Source organism: Schistosoma mansoni, chromosome W, assembly GCF_000237925.1.
Source record: "Schistosoma mansoni strain Puerto Rico chromosome W, complete genome".
Lineage (NCBI taxonomy): Eukaryota > Metazoa > Platyhelminthes > Trematoda > Strigeidida > Schistosomatidae > Schistosoma > Schistosoma mansoni.
Genome location: NC_031502.1, coordinates 51186891 through 51202257, shown reverse-complemented (window position 1 = coordinate 51202257; position 15367 = coordinate 51186891). Strand labels below are relative to the sequence as shown.

Sequence of the window (15367 nt, the reverse complement as noted above, 5' to 3'; positions counted from 1 at the left end):
ATCTATATATATATATATATATATATATATATATCGTGTACCAATATAACAGAAAGAATAGTTTAGATTTAATCCCAAAATTTCTTTGCATGTATACATTGTCACAAGGAATACATGTATTATACAACAGTTCAATTAATTGTTGGCTAAATGCTAATGAATCGAATCGATAAAATGAATATAAGTATGATCAATTAAGTATAAAAAATTATGACTGATAAAACTGGAGTTTCTAAAATTATCTTCTCTTTCCAACTCCAATTTGAAGCAATCAGGAATAGATTCATCGATCTTTTTAGTTCTATTTAATTGAACTAAAAATTGGGAAATAATATCGACTACTTCCAACTACTTAAAATCTTAATATAGTGTACATGATATCTAGTTATTTAAAGTGGAGGACATATTACAACTTTGTTGGTAGAATTCAGACAGTATTAATTTTATTTATTTGAACACATAAATATTGGTACAAAAGGATACCAAATACATATGAGCCACAGAATAAAAATGAGAATGTGAAGAGATAAAGAATGTAAAGTGTGTGTCAGAAAGAGGAGAACAATAACGAACAGAAATTAGTGTGTGATAGTGAAATAATAATAGTGTGAGAGGTAGTTCAGTTAGCTAAGGTACAACCAGAAAGAATTCTTCCAGTTAACGTTACGTCCATTTTTTATGGAAAAAGTAAAAGAAAGTTGCAGAAGGATCGCCACTGACTTCTATTCTGAGTCATATCTGATAACGTCTGTAGCCACCGTGTTGCACCATCTCTAGAACCCCAAACAGGGAGTCGTGAAGGACCAACAGAAGCCAGTCCTGTACAGTTTCCTTTTATACCACGACACCATGTCATACACTGACCATCTCTCCACTTTTTCCAACCGGTCTCAGTGTTGACAAATAATGCACAACGTGGGATTCTCTGGGACGACATTCTCAGTACATATCCAAACTACCGAAGTTGATGTTTCAAGATGGTGACAACAATCGAATCATCGCTGCTCTGTCCGAACACACGATGCCGAACCTCTGCATTACTAACATGGTGTTGCCACTAGATGTTAGCACTCGTTCGGACACAACAATGATCAAACACAGAGAGTCTTTTAACATCCTCAACTCAGAGAGGCCAGGCTTCACAAGCATAGAGAAAAACTGCTCTCATCGACGCATTGTAGATCCAACCTTCTACAGCCAGACTAACATAACGAAGGCGACAAAAGACGGCCTAGATTGGCATAAGCCTCTCTGGCTTTCAATATACGAGAAACGATCTCACCATTCACGCGACCACCGGCACTTATGCAGCTACTTCTATCTGCTTACTACCCGTGATGAATGCAGGATTAGGGTCCTGCCAGTCTTGTAAAAGTACTTCAAACTTCAAAGGTGCAAAGCACACACCATGCCTACGGACACTAATTGCCAATTGATTGGGTCAGTATCAAGGACAAAGAAAAATATGGTATTGTTCACAACCTAATGATCAGACAATGTAGAATGTCTGAATAAGCTCGTTTGTCAATATCCCTGAACCAGAAGAAAGTTTCAGTTGAAGATATTAAACGATAAAGCTGTTTGATGAATAAATGTTCTATTTTTTCACAATAACGTTCTATTTATTGAACATAACACTAATAAGGTTCACTAGATTTCCCACTAAATTCTTTTCCTCTATGAGTTAAATCATTAATAATTCAATAAGAATATTATAAACAACTATTTGTAGGTAATATAAATAAGTCCTCATTTTCAATGACTATATTTTCTAACAGAAAAACAACAAACCAAATCGTTACGCAGTTTAGCTTGTCTAGTCATACATGTCAAGTCATATATCTTGCTTAGTACAAATTTTTAACTTCGGCTGAAATTTGCCCCATACTGTGTAATCTATTTGAATACAAGAGAAGCTCGGTATTATTCAGATATCTACTTAAATTTCGAGTATCAGGCTAAAAAATTCTCAGAAAACATAACTCCGATAACTGCCATCTAAAGAATCATTAATCTTTAAACAAAAAGGTAATGCTTAAAGCTGAGTATGGACGATTATTTGTGCAAAATCGTACACGCACACGCACACACATACATTCGAATTACCAATTTAATCAATTTTGGTGACATACAGCTAGTTAAGTCGTATAATCATATATTGTGCACAAATTTGATAATGTTCAGTTAAAACAAGCAAAAAGAACAGATTATCAAATTAGAACGGGACGAAAACAGTATCAATAAATAAATGATAAAATATAATGAAAATCGATAGATATGCAAAACATATGATCTCGTGTTTTGTCAGAAGTATGTAGGTGGTCGTCACTTACCTGTCGCTTATACCATGGAAGGAAAATATATGACCATACAGAGATCACACACATACACACAAAAGCGACAGTCATATTAAAGCAATGTCCCAACATAATTCAATGACAAACCGACAAATCAATTAAGTAAGAACCTGACATATGTGTACATCGGTTTAGTTTGCCAAGTTCAATTAGTATAGAGAGATGAGATTTTCCGGACAGACAGTAACAGTTCTAGTGGTAATAGAAAAGGTCAAGCATCCAAGATGCAACTAGAGAAGAAAATGTGGATTGGTGAGACAGGAAGATTATAGAGCAATTTAAAAACTTCGGATCTAGAGGCAGAGATGAAATGCATCTGAGCAGTTACAAACGATTTCGAGCCATGTCACCCAAAGTATTTGACCAGTGGTTACGATAATTATGCGAACCTCAACCAGGTAGTCTGCATCAACCAACAGTGTCTTTATGGACTGGTGCTATATCTTGGTTTGGCCTCACCAAGCTCTTTTCCAACTTACTCCAACATCAGTCATCATAGTGCACCGAGGCAGTCAATCGATAGTCATACTTGGTACATACACTGACCATATCAGTCAATAATGGCTCACTATCTCGTCAACAGATTTGCCATTCTTACCTAGTACCCTTTTAAACTGCAAATGGTCGTATCTCAACGAACCCGAAATATGCGAGGAATGTTTCAAATAAACCTATGATGAAATAGTGATCACCTAAGAATATCCCTTAGTTTGGAGGCCACGTCTAACAGCTATTAAATAGAAAGAAGCGAACTGATGTGCAGTAAATTAGTTTTTTAGTTGACAGACGGATATCTCACGTGCGCGACCAGAGACGCAAGTTGGAGAAGCTAACTCAGATTCCTGGATTAATGTTAGGGATTTTGTCAGATATCAGTTGACCAGAGCTGGTGAGACTTCCAAGGTAAATGAAATGACAGACAAACTCAACTACTTTACACGTGAACTGACGATAGAGAGTGAAGTAATTGAGTGTGCTTAAATGTTTATCTGCCTTAAACACATCATTTATGTATGGAAAAGGAAGTGAATAAGTTTACAGACAATAAGACGATTGAACATAAACAACTTTTGCTAAACTACATAAATTCTAAGCTTTTTGTTCAATAAAAGACAACAACAACCGGGAGAACGCTTTGAAAAAAAAACAGAATTAAAGTGGAAATCATATGATTTTTCTTTTTGTGTGTCTACAAACAAACAATACCCATAGCGATACAAATGTACATTATATACATGTGGACAGATAGACAAATAGGTCGGTAGTTAGTTATCTCCTACTTTGTGAACAAGAACATTAATAAAATGCATTAAAATAAGTAAACGAAATTTTAGTTCAACCTAAAGTGTGTGTATGTGAGAAAAATAGAGAGAGTAAGAGGTTAGTAAGGCTTGTCGTTTATGAATACATTGCAAAAGAAAAAGAAAACGTGTACCGCGTCATAAGTTAACAAAAAGAAATATTATTTATTGTTTCCAGTTAGTTTCATTCAAAGAGTGCTAGCACACACATAGGATCGATATGCATACAAATGTGTAAATCTAGAAGAAGAAAAGTAAATGATGGTGTTTCTCTTTGTTGGAATAACGGAATTAAAAAAGAAATCCAAGAAGATAACTAAATATATCTTAAAATGAGTTATTAACATTGCGATTATTTCGGATATTTCACTCATTCATATTGAGAAATGTAATATTCCCCTATACATAAAACCAACTAGTTAATATTCTGACTCTATTTACACTGTATCATTACTAGACAAAGCTTTTTTTTAAAAACTATATTACTCTTATTGATTAGTGGGAATTAGTTGGAAGACTCAATGAAAACTTTGTGAGTATGTGTGATTGAATTCTGTGTTATTGCCCCCAAATGCCCTGGTACGGCCGAGAGTGGGGAGAGTACGATCTCCCTCTCCAAACACTCTCACATGGCCACGCGTATATAGCCTCTAACAGGGAAGTCCTACCCACTGCCTTCTCGTGGCGGGGGTGTTGTTCACCAAAGTGAGAGGACGAAAAGCGAATGTCTGGCGCTTTAACTGGGTTGGTGGACACGGAATGTCCACCTAGGGCAGTTGGAAAACCTTGATTCCAAACCAATGGTGCATATGGGCCTCTGTATCCTGAAGGAACAAATGGCGTATGAACCAATCGTTGGTCACCGACTACCATGGGACTTCATCTTTTCACGGTGCTCCATTGCCTTGTGGATCAGACCTTTACGTTAAAGGCTCCGGGTGTGGCCTCCTAAGAAAATCACCTGCTTCAGTTTGGGCACCTGGGCAGTATCACAGCCCTCACACAAATCGAATGAGATTTGTGCGGTGTATATGTATCTGGTGCTTCCTTGTACCAATATTTATGTGTTTGAATAAATTAATTAATTAAATAAATATTGTTGCAATGATTCGAATATGTTGTAGATCATAGGTAGTCAATGTATGCTAAGACAGTAAATGTTTCATTGGTGCTTCCAGGTTTTTAATGGTGGTCTAGCTTATATTGACTCATGACTTCAACTGTTGAAATATATTTTCATTATTGATTTCTTCATCCTCACATTAGGGTACTGAGTGTATATTTTTAAAGAAAAGTTTACTACTAATAATTTCAAGAACCTTGTTATATTAGAAGAAATGTAAATGCTAACGATTAATTAACATTAAAATATCAATTTTATATTCATAACGAAATAAACAGTTGTGGATAAACCAAAGTAAAGAATGATGATCATCCACTTTGTTTAATGAGAACAAAACTTATTGGTTTCAATCATTTCTTTGAAAATTTTTCTTTGGAAAGAAAATTCAGGATAACCGGTTGCATCTTTCTGGTTAGCACAGTAGGTTAAACTTTGAGTTTGATATCATGTGAACGAAAAATTAACTGTTTATATTTATAAATAGGTAGAATAATCCAAGTAAAAGCAAACCTATGAGAGTATCATGGCATCCCTGAATACTACGGTATAGTAAGGCGATGGTTGAAGGCAGTGAACAGGAAACCCTGGATTGAGGTTTCGTAATATACGGAACTCATCACCAATATGTACATTTAATCTTTAACTGAATTCACCAGACAGTAAGAGTCAACATTACAGATATACATGATTGACAAGTTTTGAATAACCCGAAACCCAGATCTGGGGTTTCCTGTCGACTATTAGTGTGGTTATTCTACTGTTCACACAACTTGATTACTTACATTAAAATAAAAACATTTAATGCAAACAATTAATACCATATACTTAAAGGGTGGGTTTTACAGAGGATAAGATTATTTGTAGGTGATATTCATCACTCATTGATTTTACTTAAGGTATCATTGAAAAGAAGGTAGTACAAAGAACCTGTTTAGTTTCAGAATAGAAATCCTCAGGATTTATTAGGTAAAATCAAACACACTCATTCAAATATAAGTTAACAGCTCATTACATTTCATACAGGTTAATTTGAAAAAGTATTTAAAAATCCAACGTCTTACCAAATATTGTGGAGACCATGTGTATCTAGAGCTTAGATTCTTGATATACCACATACAACTTGAGCACTCGAACGCTAGAACCTTTCAAGTCACAAATGAGAAGACAGAAGACGAGTGTGAAGGAATGATATTCCAAAGAGTGTCAATATGGCACAAAACTCTCAGGTAATTTAGTTTTTAGTAAAAGCGAAATCATCATTATAGTCATTCAATCCGCATACAGTGGTTTTTAGCATTTGTCCAATAGGGAAGCTACACGTCGAGATTCTGAAGTGATCTTCCAAAAGATGTTTGTATGGAATGTCTTCAGCTCTTTCTGAGTTTTTTGGAGCTTCCTCGAGTTTACCCGTGGGCCATGCTCACACCATGGATGTTCATTCGACAGGAATTGCTTATAAAAACATAGAATAACCATTATCATTTACACACAGGGAAAAAAGCTTTAATTAAGTAGTTAAACTGTATGACGATGTACATATCCTGGTATTTCATCAAAAACATGATTTAATACGTAGTACGATATGACTTACATGTGAGTTGACACCATGGACAGATCGCGTGCATGTTATCGGTGAACAGGCCAATGCGGACGTATGATTTGAACGTGGCCTATAATCAGTTATTGCCGTTTGAAGCCATTCAAGCAATAAATTAGCATGGGATTGTAGACCTTGACGTTGATAAACTATAGCTAAATTACGTACTGCACTATGAACCACAGATCTAAAATTATGAAATATATTACACGATTCCCATTTTATTAACAGAATACATATTTCTTTAAAAATAGAACGACTAAATTATGCTTTCAGGGGAACTAAAGAAGATAGATATCTGATTTCCTTATGAACCGACATCACCCACGGAACCATCGGAAATTAGTGGCTAGGCAGTTTCATCAAAACAGCCGTCCAGTGCTTCCAGGTTTTCCATGGTGGTTTAGCTTTAATTGACTAATGAATTCAACTATGAGATCACAGTAATAATAATATTAAATACAGAAACTAAGTCACGGTTTTTCCATGTTTATAATTTTTTTTAAATAGGTTTCCATTATGAAACTATTCAAAATGAATATAAAAGCAACTTTTTAATTATTACACACCTAGAATAAAACTTTTTAAACTCTCAAAGGTTTAGATCCACTCGATATCTTGACAAGCCATAAAACAGTCCAGCGACAGGTGTAATATACAAGCGTTATCCTAGAGTAATTCTTCTTGAATGTGAATAAAATAGGATATTTCCAAGAATAAAGATGTTAAGAATGTATCTTACGTAAAATAGATGAAAAGGTCAAATATAACCTTGTTCATGTTTGACTAGATGTGTCTAATAGAGATGAATGAATTTCAAACTACAGAAATAAAATACCTATGATAAGTTAAAAGTACAAACGAAATCTAGTTACTTGAATAAGATATAATAACCCTAACTGTTTTATCAAAACAAATCAATCTACTTTCTGTAGGTCACAAAAGATTATTTATTCCTCCGAATGATGGTTGTTGAACATTATACAAATACACAGGATAAGTAAATTAACCTAGGTTATACAACATATAGGTCAAATATTCCAAGTGGATACATAATCACACATTATTATAGCACAAAACAATCCCATATTATTCAACATTTATGAATGTATGTATAATAAATTCACACTACACCAATTTATATCACTACGATAAAATCAGTAAATACTGACTGGTATAGATATACTGTTTTATTATAAAATCTAAAAGAAGTATATGTCTCCTTGTAAACCATTTTAGGTAAAGTAATTCTTAGAAAATTCAAAGTGTATTATTATATTCAAAAACAATACTGAGGATTTAACCCCAACTACCTAACGATGCAAAACATTTTTGAAGTCATAGAAACTAATTGTCACGTATTGAATCTTGGTAGTTAACTCCGCATGTAGCTCCTCCGGGGTCTATTGCCGGTCCCAAGACCGGATATAAAGGGAGGAAACAGGAAGGAAACAGACATGAGAAGAATGAACAGAAACTGGACATAACTAGAAAGGAAGGCTCAGGACAGAGTGGGTTGGAGAATGCTGGTCGGCGGCCTATGCTCCATTGGGAGTAACAGGCGTAAGTAAGTAAGAATCTTGGTAGTTGCAAGGGCCATTCACCATCAATATGTAAATAAATTTATCTTTAAAAATTTCATTCCCGGTAAATTTAACACAGTTGACAATACTCCATTTTATCATTTAAAAAGAAACTACGTACATACATTGAGAGTTTATAAACGATAATGTACCATTGTGAAGAGTATAGAGAGTCAGTTAGTCGTCACCAAAGTATGACCTGCAACCCGTGTTCATTATATAATGTATCAAGTTATCACAGTGAGAGGAAATCAACAAAACGAGAACTTATATCATAAGTAATAAAAATCCAAACAATATAAAAAACATCATAAGCAGAGATGGATGGTGACTAGCACAGAAATCCAGGATAGGCGTCTCGTCCCATTTAGCATTCGTCATTTAAATGTACTCGCATCCTAGGGTTGATGTTTACTCCGAAGCTCGAACCCAGTACCGTTCGCTTCAAACACCATCGCGTTATCCACCTAACTACTGAGTCAAGATAGCTGCTGGCTTGTGCATTCATTTGCATTGGTTGTTTTGATTATCATATCGATTATTAGGACTACAATTATTCAGTCTATTGTGGCATACGTGTATCCTGTGCTGACCGACTCGATATTGCCTTACGTTTGGTGTACACAAAAAATGGAATGAAATTTAGAAAAAAATATGTGAAATAAATAGGTTTCCGAGTTTAAAAACATGATGATATGTAGACGGTGTATGCATAACTTAGCTGGCTAAGGGTCATGACCCAATAAAACAACAATTTACATATATATATATATATATGTATATATATACAATCTCTATGGTTTTTACCAACTAAATACTATCGATCATAGATTTTCGTAGTAAACGAATGACAATAATTGTATTACATAAAGTCTTAGTGAAATTAAATAAATATGACTGTTGGATATAAAAGTTGGTCAACTGAGAAACAGAAACAATGACTTAGTTCTTTAATGATGAATTCCTGTCAATCAACAAACAAGGTATTCGATTATAAAGAAATATAATCAATGTAAAATAATTTAACTAAATATCTCCTGGATAGGCCTATTAATAGAACTTTTAAATTCATTACTTAATGATAGGAATGTCAGTAAGTTATTTTATTATAAAGAAAGGTTTGGTGAGGAAGTGAGTCAGCTCAAGTTAACACAACTCACATGATCAGTGTTATACCTTACTATTAGGATTTAGTACGAGCCTAAGATACTGACGGATTTAGGGATAAAAGCGACTGAGCTGCTCTAATACGATCGGTTTCCTTTCAAATCGGAAACGGCCACTTACACACATCACAACAAAAACCCCAATGGCTTATACAGGAAGAAAACAGAATGCAGGAAACTTGATATTCGAGATAGAACTAAAAACACAAAACGAATTGGTACAACTACAACTACAGTAGAAAACGTTTGCGCGCTTCACGAATAGGAAACAGACAGTCAGAGAAGTGAAGCGAGAAAAAAACGAAGCAAAATGACGTGCGGTGGAGATGATGGGCTCGCCATTGTCTGTTCAAATCAATGAGTGCATGAAATATTCATGTTCAAAACTCCTTTCTCGTATTCGACTTATTTAATTCCGTTATTCACCAACGCTATTTAAGTCAATAGTTTTACAAGAGGATAGTCGACATGTGTAGTTCAATGACAATCAGCATACAATCCAATGGGAGTCAGACATAGGGCCTTTTAAGTGGTGAGCCCGTCCACAACATCGTCCGATCTAATTGACGTCAAAATGAAGGGTCCTACTAAACATTATCCAAGAATCCGTGTAACATTCACTAACACTATTGATGTAGAGGATGTTATACTGGTCAGTCACTCGCTGAAATCAGAAGGGGATGTGAGTATACTGTCTGATACACCATATTTTGGGTGCGATCTCCTCAGGAACATCCCCAAGGAATCTCGCGAGTTATTTCTCAGAAGAAACATCATTGTGCAAGGTGTCCCAGAAAACACGGACACTGATATTCTAAAGTAGGAGTTCATAAGGTAAACCTTGGAGCTTAAGAACATATTGACTAAACAAGCGGTAAATTTATCAGAGAAGAAAGGGATTCTAGACCCCGGATTATAAGGATAATCTCCTCATCCCCCCAAATGGCGGCTGTCACTCCTTAAGTATTTTGTACCAGCAGACGCGTCACCAACTGGGACCCACATACATCCAGACAGGCCCCATGATGCAAAGATTAAACACGAAAGCGAGTTTGAACTGACTGTTCCACTTGTGGACTGTCAAGAACACGGAAAAAATGTAGAAGACACAGAGACTACCAAATCGGAAGACCTTGTGCAGGTTGGCCGCCTATCCATTCACATATGACTTATCCAGATATACAGAACGAAGAAGCTCATGTGTTTCAAATCAAAACTATAATTTGCCTATATACGAACGCTACGAGTATACCGAACAAAATGGACGAGTTGCGTAAACTACGTAGTGCTAGTAATATGCATCTGACGGGAATATCCGAGACGTGAACATCCTCTTGAACTAAGGACCAGGAGGTGGCAATACCCGGCATGTCTTTGTTCAGCAAAAAGAGAAAAACAGGAATGGTGGGCGGAGCCGCCCTGTACCTACGATCTTGTTTGATATCAAATCAAGTGTGTACTCAAGAGTTGATGAATCTGTATGGTGCTTAGTGAGATTGGCTAACACCTCGAAATGTTGAACAAATGTACATTGGAGGTGACAACTCTACTGAAGCTCGGTCCTTTAACTTTATTGAAGATTTTGAACTAATCGGAAATGTGAAGTCGGCAACACGGTGAAGAAACGGTAAGACGCCGTCACGCTTAAACTGAGAACTTCTAGACCCTGGCTCTCTTGAGAAATAGTGATCCCAACGTCATAGCCTTTAATTTTATCAGCAAAAATGAGGTAAACGATCTTAATAACAACATGCATTAGAATTTTAAACAGTTAGATGTATCAGCTTTAAGGGACAATCTACAGCAGGTGGACTGAGAAGCCCACCCCCAAACTTGATGTGGACGTTCAGTGAGATTTTTTACTGCAAATGATCTTATGTGCTAGAAATATCTGTCCCGAAAACAGTCCCGGAAAGTTACAAAATATGACCTTCAAGTACATAGGAATTTAGTGAACTAAAAACAATGGCAGACAATCATAGAGCAAAGGTTATGAGGGAAATCAGATAAGAAAAGAATACGCGGGCGGTTATCGCTCCTGAAAATATTTTACCAACTCTAATGAAATTTAGTTGTTCTTGTGATCATCTTAGCACATTCTCTTTTTCGAAAAGCTTCCACTACTTCTCAATCACATATCTTCGTTCGCCCTCGTTTGCTTCTTAGTGGTAAAAACTTGTCGGTAGGTTCTTGTGGTAGTGTTTTTGTTCCTTTTTGTACCACATTTGGTATTTCTCCTCGAATTTTAATACATCAAGGAGGGTGTCCAAAGCTGTACTAGTTTTATCAGATGGCTCTTCTACGTTTCTGGTTCTGATCGCGTATCCATCTCTATCCTTCTACGGCCACTTCAAAGATGACTCTTCTTCTTTGACCTATTATTCTACCCTCCGCCGAAGCTAGTTTTCTAGGTTTGAGGCCGCGGACATACACTATTGGCATAATTTTGCGTACGATGTCATCCTTTTGACTCTCCTTCTTAGCTGGTTTCATCGCATCATTTACTGTCCGCAGCTTCCGTCCTATTGGTGCTCCTGCCGGTGACTTTTACTGTGGAGCTCTATTGTTAGTAATCCTGTATACGGATAAGAATCGTTGGATGATTTCTTTTACAGCCCCATCTCTTTTAGCTTTTAAGACAGCATTCTTAAATTTATTCACAAAAAGTTCAGCCTGTCCATTAAATTACAGATTAATGGTTTTTACAACAAAATGCTATACAGCAGACACCTCACATTGTTTACTAACCAAAAACCCCTATTTGCAATTTTTGGCTCGAAGTGTAGAATACCGGTGCATTCTGTAAATCGACTGCAGAGGTGAACGATAACACTGTTGGGATGTGATTTTGATGTTCAGTACCGTCAGACAGACGCCCTATCGCGTTTAATAAGTAATCACCCGAATACTAACGAAGATTCGGTTGTTGCTGTGATTGCTACCACAGATTAGGCAAAAGATAGCTTCATGAATGCAGTTGGAGTCCTTCCTATAACGACTTTCCAAGTAGCAGATGTCACACGGAGAGAGTCAAAGCTGCGACGGACTATTTAGTGCACAGCTGGTGGAAATCAATAAGATGAGGGGAGGATGGAAATTAAATATAGATCAACTGCGGTCGAGAGTTAAATATAAGAGATTTCATTCAATGGGTGAAAATTAGTTTGAAAAACGCAAAGTATGATACAAAATTCGATATTTAAAGGATGTGAAAGAATAATTGCCACTGAGATTGGTTTTCCGCCAAGAAACTTACAAAAACGCCACTCAAAAATCTTGCTTTAATTATAGTAATAATAATATACTCTGAAAATAATAACTACAGAATTCACGCTAGTTTACAGGCATGACCAGTAACAAGATACTAGATTATGTAGATGTTTTCGTGATGTAGTAATTATGCGAAATTTGAGGATACCAGCCACCGACTCATAACGACATAAATGAAAATGCTCAATACTACATTTAATGCATTTCAGTGAAATCTGTGAAAAATTATTAACTACATTCTAAACCATTACAGTAGATAGATTGATCCATTTCATCTCTACTTTATAAAAGAAATATGACAGAGTAAAGGTGAATTTCATTAAAAATAACAAGGAACTATTAAATAACGATGGAATATTGCATCGAGAAAAGCGTCAAGTTAACATAATGACACTGAAAATAACAAAACAGTACAACTAAAATACACAAATCGAAAAACAAAGATAAATGCATACCCTAATATGGATTGTTAAAAATCAAACTAATATATAACAGTAACGTAAATTAAACAGGAAGAAACGAATCTTAAAGTAATCAAACCTTTCAGTGTTGTTATTAACTTGATTCTTATGAAAGGCAGTTAAGATGCATTACAATTTAAATGTACTTTAAACATAACAGATCATAGTTTCGTTTATTATGTCAGCGACTGACTACTATTGATTAGATGAATTACTTGAGCTAATAATAACGATCATAAAGACAATTAGAAATAACAAAAAATTATAGGTTTGTTAAAATTTGAAAATGGAGAGATAATCGAAAATTTTAGGCTTTCTAATCAGACTATGTTGAAACTTTCAAGCTAAGAAAATCAGTAAAATATTTGAAGGGTATGTTTAGTTTTGACATATTCTGTGTAAACTACCCATCTATAAGATCAATTGTGCAAGGTTGAGGTTAGGCATAGGTTATTAGGCAAATGTGGAATATCGTTTGATGAGGTTTCAAGCCTTCATCGACTGAGGTAATTTGGATATCTATTAGGTATGTCAAGCCACTGCCTACTTGGACGAGTGATACTACTGACTGGAGTATGATTAAGTTGGAAGAAAAATAGGAATGACCAAGCCAACACACAGTATCAGTCCACGAAGTCATGAACTGTTGGTTTGAACCATGTTAGTGGGTGCAGATTGCCTGGTTGGGATCCGTGTGATAACGGCGATCAGTGGTAGGAAATTTATGCTAAGATCGCTCAGAATCCTTCACAACGGAGCAGATACATTTACTACTTAACTTCCTCCTGATTGTGAATTACAGTATTCCTTCCGAAATACTTTTCTACTGTCTTCCCGGGCCATAGTCATTGCTACCATATTATTTCAGTCGATTTTGTAACCCATCTTGTCAATTTTGTCTCTTTATATTAATCTAGTGTGGTCAAACTACATGTTGATGATTTCTGTCTCATTCATAGACATATTATTTCCAACTCATTATCAATAAAGTATCATTTTCCTTAATTATCAATTTGGAAAAATAATAAAAGATTCAATCACTATCCATCTGACATAAAAAATAATACGAAAGTACATACAACTTACAGTTCGATTCTGGCTTCCGAAGCCCATGTAACAAGTGAAAAATTTCGATTATTATTATCTTTGATACTTTGTTCTAATATTACCCATAATGGATTAACTGTTCGACTAGGTGAATTCATTATCATAGATTGTTCAGTTGAATCACATGGTAAAACAACGCCACCATCTAACAAAGATACAACACCACGATAACCACCATTACTACTACTAATACTACTCATATGACTACTACCTAGTGAAGATAATGAATAAATAGCAGAATCATGTTCAACATTTTCTGATTGTAAAAAATTATTCATTAAATGACTTCTTTGCTGTATTGAAGCATAACCATGATCTGGTGTTAAAACTGATTTTAACAGAGATTCTGCATCTGCTAAATTTCGACGTTTCAATAATGCAGAAGCCTAGAAAAAAATGGAAAAATATTTTTTAAACAAATAAACAAGTAGAAATTACATGTATATATATGGTTTCAGTAATGAAAACAAGAGCGCAATTTACGAAATTAAATAGAAACTGTGAGTAACCCTAACCCTAACTCCAACGTTTCGTCCAGCAAGCTCGTCAAACTATTCGTTCTAATCTTGACAAATATTCGTATAAAATACTACTGATACTGTTGTTATTTCTAATGTTCTGGCATTAGCATTGGTAATTTCATTTGTGTTGATGTTCTAACAACTTGAACTTATGAATAAACATACAAAAAGCTAAGTTACTCATGGTTGACCAACTAACTTTGAAAATTGCTGCTCGTATTGATATAAATGTAAGACATCAATATTCTCAATAGGAAGAAGGAAAACTTCGATGATGATACAGTACACTAGTTGAAAAGACTATAAATATTCAACCATTGGGAAGTTGTATACAAGTGTTATATGCAATATATGAAGTGTAAGAAGCTTTGGATTTATTGTTAAAACAACTCAAATATATATAAATAAGTAAGAATCGTCAACCAGAAGAAGATATAAAATCGATCTATCACAAGCTTACTAACACAGTTAAGTAGCTTTCCAGTTTTCGAAAAAATTACAGAAAACATTCGAGAATCTTATAAAGTATAAAATGAAAATGAACTACCAAAAAGGGAACATTCTACTTCTCCATGTTTACTTCAAACCTACATACATACATTAAAATATTTTTTGATGAATTTCCAAAGGAAACCCCTTGAATCGAAAATTAGATCACAAAAATTTTTTTAATAATTAACAGAACACAAAAACAACATACCAAATTACTTTTGGCTTTTCGTATGATAGGTGATGAAGGCTTATGATGTTTGATATATATATCTAAAGCACGTCGAAATGCCGATTCGACCTATTGAAACAAGGATAAATGAAACAGTAAATAATCAGTATAGGTAATGGAGATCCTAATAAAAACAATAAACGCAAAAAAGTAGTGTTAG

The 15367-nt window shown here is 35.1% G+C and overlaps 1 protein-coding gene across 1 annotated transcript in view; it reads right to left on the bottom strand.

Moving 5' to 3' along the window:
- The window catches only part of Smp_139760 (kinesin-like protein), a gene marked incomplete at its 3' end in the record, with an annotated part of 47957 nt that overhangs the window by 7372 nt on the left and 25218 nt on the right, over nucleotides 1–15367 (bottom strand). Inside the window, exons 9-11 of the mRNA XM_018790072.1 lie at nucleotides 15187–15276; nucleotides 13945–14351; nucleotides 6373–6565 (exon numbers count right to left, since the gene is read on the bottom strand). Of these exons, the coding sequence (XP_018655452.1) occupies nucleotides 6373–6565; nucleotides 13945–14351; nucleotides 15187–15276 (690 nt within the window). The remainder of the gene's footprint in view (nucleotides 1–6372; nucleotides 6566–13944; nucleotides 14352–15186; nucleotides 15277–15367) is intronic.